This window comes from Monopterus albus, unplaced genomic scaffold (genome assembly GCF_001952655.1).
Source record: "Monopterus albus unplaced genomic scaffold, M_albus_1.0 scaffold177.1, whole genome shotgun sequence".
In the NCBI taxonomy this organism is placed as follows: domain Eukaryota; kingdom Metazoa; phylum Chordata; class Actinopteri; order Synbranchiformes; family Synbranchidae; genus Monopterus; species Monopterus albus.
Window position 1 is genome coordinate 15,134 of NW_018128057.1, and position 8,649 is coordinate 23,782.

General features: G+C 38.0%; 1 protein-coding gene across 1 annotated transcript; it reads left to right on the top strand.

Moving 5' to 3' along the window:
* Window positions 1–5,903: 5,903 nt before the first annotated feature.
* Window positions 5,904–7,073, top strand: LOC109969666 (olfactory receptor 11A1-like). Its single transcript, XM_020616707.1, has one exon. The coding sequence runs from the start codon at window positions 6,109–6,111 to the stop codon at window positions 7,030–7,032; it is 924 nt and encodes a 307-aa protein (XP_020472363.1). The 5' UTR covers window positions 5,904–6,108; the 3' UTR covers window positions 7,033–7,073.
* The last annotated feature ends 1,576 nt before the right edge of the window (window positions 7,074–8,649 follow it).

Here is an 8,649-nt window from a genome sequence, read left to right on the forward strand (position 1 = left end):
CTTGTCCTCTTAGATCTCAGTGCTGCTTTTGACACCATTGATCACAGCATCTTACTGCAGAGACTTGAACATGTTATTGGGATTAAAGGAACTGCGCTAAGTTGGTTCAAATCTTATTTATCAGAAAGATTTCAATTTGTTCATGTTAATGACGAATGTTCCACACAAACTGAAGTTAGTCACGGCGTTCCACAGGGCTCTGTGTTAGGTCCAATTCTCTTCACTTTATACATGCTCCCTTTAGGCAATATTATCAGGAAGCACGACATAAATTTCCATTGCTATGCAGATTATACTCAGTTGTATTTACCTATGAACCCAGATTAATCAGATCAGCTGGCCAAACTTCAAGCATGTCTTACAGACATAAAGGCCTGGGTGGCCTGTAATTTCTTCCTTCTAAACTCTGACAAAACTGAAGTTATTGTGCTTGGGCCAGAAAACCTTAGAAATGTGCTGTCAATAATTCCCTAAAAAACCTCCAGTTAATCCAAAATGCTGCAGCCAGAGTACTGACAGGAACTAGCCTTAGAGATCATAACTCTCCTATATTAGCTTCTCTCCACTGACTCCCTGTAAAATTCAGAATAGAATTTAAAATCCTTCCCCCTAACATACAAAGCCCTTAATGACAAGGCTCCATCATATCTTAAAGACCTCGTAGAGCCTTATCATCCCAACAGAGCACTCCACAGAGTGGAGGTCTACTTGTGGTTCTTCGAGTCCACAGAAGTAGAATGGGAGACAGAGCCTTTAGCTATGAAGCTCATCTCCTGTGGAAGCAGCTCTCAGCCCTTTCTACCTTTCACATCAGACTTAAGACTTTCCTTTGTGATAAAGCTTATAGGTGCTGTAGGCCTAGGCTGCTGGGGGCCCCCCATGATGCTCTGAGTTTCTCTCCTCTCTATCTCCATGCATCTATATGCCACCATTACATGTCACTAACTTTGTGTCTCCTCTCTCCCGTAGTGTGTCCTCTCTCCCTCCCTATATCTTTCTGCAGGTGTCCCTGGCTCTAGAGCTGTAGGTTTCTGATGAGCAGTCACTGGCCACATCAACAGACCAGTGCTTGATTTTTTTGTTGTTGTGTTTGTTGTGTCTTGTTGTTTTTCTTTTCTTTTGTTTCTCCTCTATCCACTCACCCCAACTGATCGAGGCAGAAGGCCGCCCATCGCTCTTGATGGAGGTTTCTTCATTTAAATAAAGTTTTTCCTCCTCACTGTGGCCAAGTGCTGCTCAAGGGGGATTTGTTGGGTTTTTCCTCTATAACAATATTAATACAAGTAAGGTCTAGACCTTACTTGGTAAAGTGTCCTGAGATGACTTTTGTTGTGGTTTGGTGCTATACAAATAAAACTGAATTGAATTGAAGTAAAGACCTCAGAGCCCTGCTGGGTTTGTATTCATCAAGATAATCATATAATTTTTTTAAATACATTTTGTATACAGCCATATATAATGAAGTGCATTAAGCTTTTTAATTATTTTAGATATCTGGGTCCCTCTGACAGTCTGGGGACAAGACAAAACTAAGAAGAAGAAGTAGCTTTATTTATTGTAACACATATAACAAAATTTTGTTTGGAGCCAGGGGGCCCCGGGCCTCTGCGTGCATACGTGCCACCATCACGAGCAACTTGGGGGGTTTAGTGTCTTGCCCAAGAACACTTTGACATGTGGACTGCAGGCACCAAGATTTGAACCTCCAACTTTTCATTTGGCAGATGACTGCTCTACCCACTGCACCACTGTCGCCCCCTGTGAGATTAATTGAAAAAGACCAGCTCCAAACTCCTCAGGTCTCCAGAGGTTACATTACTGATTTCGTCCAAAACTGGTGTGGCCTTGGTTTTCACCAAGGCATGATGGGAGAATGGAAGACTGAACTGAGAGAACATTTCTCAGGCCTTCCAGACTTTTAACTTTTCCTTAGTTTGACCAAGCACATGGAAAGTAGCTACATGACTTGTTAACCTGTTTTCATCCCATTGTTGCATCATTGCACTTTAATTGTTGAACATCTGAGATTGGCCTGGGGCCTCAGTGGGTTAGAGGTGCTGCTTTGTAGTCATTAGGAGAGAGATGAACGGACTGATAAGACACTTCTTATGGTTGTTTTGCTGTTTGGTGATAAAACCCCAACTTGATCTCAGCGTTTCTGTGTGTACAAAGTTGCATGTGTTTGTACATGATAGAGGTTATGTCATGTGCTGTTGTGATTGAAAATTGGCCTAAAATGTCTTGTTTACATATCATCTGCAAAATATCTGGATACAGTTTTGATTTATCAGTGAAAGTTCTTCCAAAATCATTATCAATTATTACAGTTCACTGCTTAGATCCATATTGAGACAAACATCAACAGTGGATTCAAGACAAAGTTTAATTTTTAGCAATGGTGAACGTACGCAGCCCTGTGGGGAACCAGTTGAAGCGTGCTGGAGGCCAGAAAGAATGTTGTTAATCAAAACCTTCTGTGACCTGTTGGTTAAAAAATCCAACAGCCACAGAATAAGCCGATCTTCCAGGCCAAAGCATGTAGAGAGCTTGATGGCCAGTAGGTGAGGCTGCAGGCTGTTGAAAGCCAAGGAAAAGTCAGCAAACAGGAGTCTGGCTGAAGTTTCGAGAGATTCCAGATGTTTGTGTACGGTGTCCAAGATGAAAGTTTTTGCATCATCCACTCCTCTACCTGCACGATAAGCAAATTGAAGTGGGTCCATCAGAAAGTCTGTTGCTTTGATAATATGTTGTTTGATTATCTGCGCCATAGCTTTTATTGGTAGTGAAGTGAGAGACACAGGTCTCAGATCGTTCAATGTTATTTTTCTTAGGGATAGGAATAACTATGGAGTGTTTCCAAAGCTGAGGAACTGTACCACTGTCCAGTGATCTCTGAAACAGGGTCTGGAACACACTACCTAGTTGCTGTGCACAATGTTTTAGGGTTCTTCCGTGACGTAGTCTGGTCCAGGTGAGCTGCTCTCCCTGGTTTTCTTGAGAGCTTTCACAATGTCCTGAATAAGGAAAGTAAATGACTGTAAGCTATTGGGATTGAATGTTGATATTATTTTCTCAAGCTGAGTAGTGTGATCTGACTCGAATCTAGTGTAAAAGGAGTTAAGGTCATCAGGGAGGGATGTATGAGAGCTCATGTGAGATTCATGTACGCTTAAGGAACAATCTTGGACTTTTATTTTGAAAATCCAGCATGCTATAGGTCAGGGCTGTCCAATACATTGATCGTGATCAACCAGTTGATCGCAAAGGTAGTGTCGGTAGATCTCGTGTCAATATAATGAGCTTAGTTAATGCTTTCAAACGAAAAATGCAACATTTTGCGGAACTTCCTCGCATCAGAGCTGGAGACGCAATGGAAAGCATGTGCACAACTTGACATTGCATGCTACACAGAGCAGATTGACAATTGTCGGTCAGAGTTTGACAAATGCTTTCAAGACTGCCTCACTTGAGCCAGTCTCTACATTTATGTGCTACCCATTTAGGGACGATATTGAGGTTGATTCACTCACATCAAAAATTGCAACGCTGTTTCACCTGAACTGGTCTGGAGTGGAGGATAAGATATTGACACTATAGACTGACATTCAGCTGAAGTCCAGGGCTAATGGACCATTTTGGAACTTACAGAGGAAAAGTACCCAAACTGTTAGGTTACGCTCGACACAAATGTGAGCGAGCGGAGAAATTAACAGACCCAGGCGGCTGGCTTCGGTGCAAGTGGTGATTTATTTACAATAGTGCAATAATATATATACAATGTGAAGGTGTGAATACAACCGGGTGTCGACCAGCAGTAGCAGTAGTTATTGTCCGTGGTGTGATGATGGGCCGGGCTGCAGGGGTAGGAATCACTCCTGAGCTGGTCGTAAGTAGATCCGGTAGAACTGAGGAGGTAATGTGGGAGTTCAGTTAAGAGGAGACCTGTGAAGGTGGCTGGTGGAGCTGAGGGTGCCAGGATCCAGAGAAGAGGTCCAAAGATACAGACGGGAACTAGGAATAAACAACATATGAAGAACAACTAGAAATAAGCAAAGTACAATCTAAGGAAGGCTGATGACAAAGAAAGAACTAGCAAGGGAGTGATGGTTAAGCCTTGGTTCTACTTATTTGTGTGAGTCAGCATTTTCTCACATGAAGATTATTAAGTCCAAATACCGCTCCATCATGACTGATGACCATTTGCTGGAGGCTGGCTACCAGCAGCTACTGTCCAGAATATGCAGCCCTGGCTGATTCCATTCAGTGCAAGTCATCAGAGTAAACTAATGACCAAAAAATGTACTGAACTGTAGTGTGCCTTAAGGTTCATGCAGTTATGCAAGGTGCGCCAACATATATTGTATTTACATAAGGGATACTCCGTATATAAATAAATATATGTTTAGTATTTGTGAAGTCCCAGACTACTTCTCGAGTCCAGATAGTGGAAAGAATTTCAGTCACACACAAATATCAAAGTGCACTTATTACCTTTTATTGCAGATATATCTGGAGATCATACAGCAAGCAGCAGGGCAGATGATCTGAAGATGAAACTCACCCAGACTGTGTGTTTTATAATATTCTCCCCTAATACACAGCTGCACCTTATACGCCTCCCCGAAACCAAAGTACATTCTTGTGATAAGAAAAGCACACACACCATGATTTAACGAGCATTCTGTAAGATTGTGAAGATTATATTATTAAAACTTATCCTTATAAGTGCATTCCATGAAAAACAGTGGAGTGTTCCAGACAACTTTATATCCCACTGTGTAATCATTTACTTTCCCTTAGGTTACTCCCTTAAAACAGAGCTGTGCTAGGCACAACTCCCCAGAAGTGCATTTAATAATGAGTGAACACGCTACAACTATGTGAAGGTTATACTTTTATCTCATAATGCAGTGTCTTATTACAGTAACAATTTCTAAACTATGTTAGTGCTTTAGTTATATAGCAACCCAAATACTTCAATATTTCACATATTTTAACTGTAGATAGATCATTTTGACTTGGTCATTTGAAAAATAGCTCACAAGGCAAAAAAGTGTGGGCACCCCTGCTATAGATCATTCATGTGAGCATAATTTGCAATCAGGGGCTTTTACTTTGAAATCTATTTTCATTTTGGGGCCTTCATGTAATCTTAATGTGCAAGCTGGCCTTTTATTGTGAAAATCTGGCATGTTTTGGGGCCCTTATGTGAGCTTAAGAAAAAATCGGCTGCTTTTATTTTAAAAATCCAGCACATTTTGGGGTCTTAATGTGAGCTTAAGGAACAATCAGGGGCTTTTATTTTGAAAACCCAGCATGCTAAAGGTCCTTTGTGTGAGCATAATTTGCAATCAGGAACTTTTATTTTGAAATAAAATTTTTTGTTTGGCATGTTTTGGGGCCCTTATGTGAGCTTAAGAAGCAATTTGATGCTTTTATTTTGAAAATCTGGCATGCTTTGGGGCATCCATTTAAACAACCTGTAATCTGGGGCTTTTACTTTGAAAATTTGGCATGTTATGGGGCCTTTATGTGAGCTTAAGGAACAATCGGCTACTTTTATTTTGAAAATCCAGCACGTTTTGGGGTCTTCATGTGAGCTTAAAGAACAATCGGGCTTTTATTTTGAAAACCCATGCTTTGGAGCTATGATATGCAACCTAGTAATTTAAAAAACAGATCAATGTCTTCACTGTTTTTATTTTTATTATTTTGCACCAAATTATGGAGAGATGTAATAATAAGAATACTGCTAAGTATCAGCATTGATAAACAGTTTCAGTATTGGTAAAATCCTAACAATACCTGTCTAACAGGGGGTGAGAGAGGAGGTCTCTTTTTCTTTAGGAATGTATATGTGATAATGTAACGAGAGAAGCCCTCCTCCCTCTCAGTCAGGGCTCTTAGTCGTCTTCTTAAAAGCTAAAAGTTCTGAAGTAGGGATTCTATTGGTTGAGGAAATTAAATATTCATAAGCTTTTATAAACATTTGTCTCTTGCAAACCTGTCAGGGACACTTGTTTTGTGACATGCGATTTCTTACATTTCTTACGTGCCTTACATGATTTATTGGTTTTAGTGATTTACACTTTAGGTTTGAGAAGCTTGATGGATGATAACTTAAATGTTACATATATAACTCTTAGTGGGCATGTAGAAGTGCATAAATACAGATATCTTTATTTTGTCATCATGTTTACAGCATATTTTCTAATAATCTGCATTAATTCCACAATCGTGTGTCTCATAGTGATTCACAAAAACCTCCATGAGCCCATGTACATTTTTATTGCAGCTTTGTTGATCAACTCTGTACTTTACAGCACTAATATCTACCCAAAGCTGTTGATCGACTTTTTGTCTGAAAAACAGATCATAACTCATTCGCTCTGTCTTTTTCAAGGTTCTGTACACTACACTATGGCCGGTTCCGAGTTCTCACTGTTGTCAGCCATGGCCTATGACAGATATCTGTCTATATGTAAACCTCTGCAGTATGCAACTATCATGAGAAAAACTGTTGTAATTGTCTTTCTGGTTTTAGCTTGGTTTGTGCCTACTTGTGAACTTGGAGTGTTAGTTGCTTTGTATGCTAATATAAAACTCTGCAGTTTTACTTTGAAAGGAATTTTTTGTAACACTTCATTTTACAATCTTCAATGTGTACGTTCAGTCACAATATCTATATATGGTCTGTTCATGTTGCTAAATATTGTACTGTTCCCTGTCCTTTTCATATTTTTTACATACACCAGGATACTTATTGCATCGTACCGAAGTAGTAAAACATTCAGGAGAAAAGCTGCACAGACCTGTTTACCTCACCTGCTGGTTTTAATCAATTTGACTTTTTTTATTACTTATGATGTCATTGTAGTTCGGCTGGAATCAGATATTCCAAACACTACCCATTTAATAATGGCTTTACAAATGATTGTGTATCATCCTCTTTTTAATCCAATTATATATGGGTTAAAAATGAAAGAAATCTCTAAACACCTCAAGAGGTTATTTCAGGTCAAATCGCACTAATATATCCAATCATTTCATTTGTAGTCATAACGCAGAGATGTGGTTTTCATGTCAGGGATTCAATATTTATTTTTTTTTATGACTGATGCACTGCACTATAGAATATCATATTACAGACATTCACGTGACATTTATATTAGTATCTTTGACATGAATTGTATTGATGAAGTTTATTAGTCACAAAGTGAAGATAAATATTTTAAATGTTAAAAATCTAAACTCTTTATCATGTTAATGATTAATGTTTTGAGTATTAATAGGTTTAAACAGCACGTGCCAGCATGTCACTAAATAATATTTTTTATTCTTTTTTTTGTTTGTTGCAGTTTACAATTCACCACTGTAGAATGCAAGCAGTAAGATAATTTTACTAATAAATATATTGTACATATGACTAGCCGTACATTCCACACCACTGCTTATTAATAGTTTTTTCGGAATTGTTTGCACATTTTATACACTATATAGATTGAAAGGTTAAAAAAATTTAATATTTAAAATTAAGAAATATATTTAAATGTTTAATTTGAGATAGGATTTTCATATTGAATTGTTGTACTGTGGACTATAGTAATACGAGTTATAATAATGTAATTGTTCACATGATAGTTTATGATTTTATATTTTACTAAAGCTTGAGAAAATGTGTCTGTACATAGTGCAAGTATATTCAATGTTCAACAAGTGAAACGCAATGAAAAGCTAACTCCAACTATTTCAGGCCCAGAGGTTAAGTTTACTTGTCATGAGTACTACTACTCATTCAGTGAAATCTTCTGTTTTGTTCTTAGAAAATACAAATCCATAATTCAAAGCCTGACAAACTGAAGAGGTGGGTTTTAAATCAAATGGACAATTAAACCATGCAGAGAGTTCAACCAAAAGATGGCATTGGCAGCACTGTAGGAAATGTATTACAGAGGATTTAGTTTTATTATTTATTTATTTTGACTACCCTATCTTTATGAAGTTCAGTACTATATCACGAAGGTCCCCTGATTAGGAGAGCTTCTTGGAATGAATAATTTAATTAAAAAAAAAACTGTGCTGTTGGAAAAGGGTGTGTAACTTTCTTAATAGATTGAAAAAGCAATCAAAGCACTCATCTCTAAAAAAGTTCAAATATCTTTATGATACTAGCAAGCTTTATAAGTAGAACATAAATAAAAAGTTTTGTTTGCTTTGCACAAAAGTGCAATTTGGCATTTAGCTTTCAGGAAGTTACAGACAGAAAAAAAACATGGTAAGGCAGAATAAAGTAGACAGAGTAAGTTACAAACAGGTGAAATCATTTAGTAATCAAGACACAACCAGACCAGGTTTTTAAGGTTAGATCTACATTTGGACCATTTCTTGTAAAATATTTCTTGTTCAAAGGTTATCCACATGTGTGCATAGATTTGGTTAGGTGGTGATACATTTATGCAGTTTATGTATGGTTTTCATATGGACGTATACAGTATATTTAGATGTTTCACAGTGTCCTATATTTTGATATATACAGTGAGGAACAGAAGTATTTGAACACTCTGCGATTTTGCAAGTTCTCCCACTTAGAAATCATGGAGGGGTCTGAAATTCACATTGTAGGTGCATTCCCACTCTGAGAGACAGAAT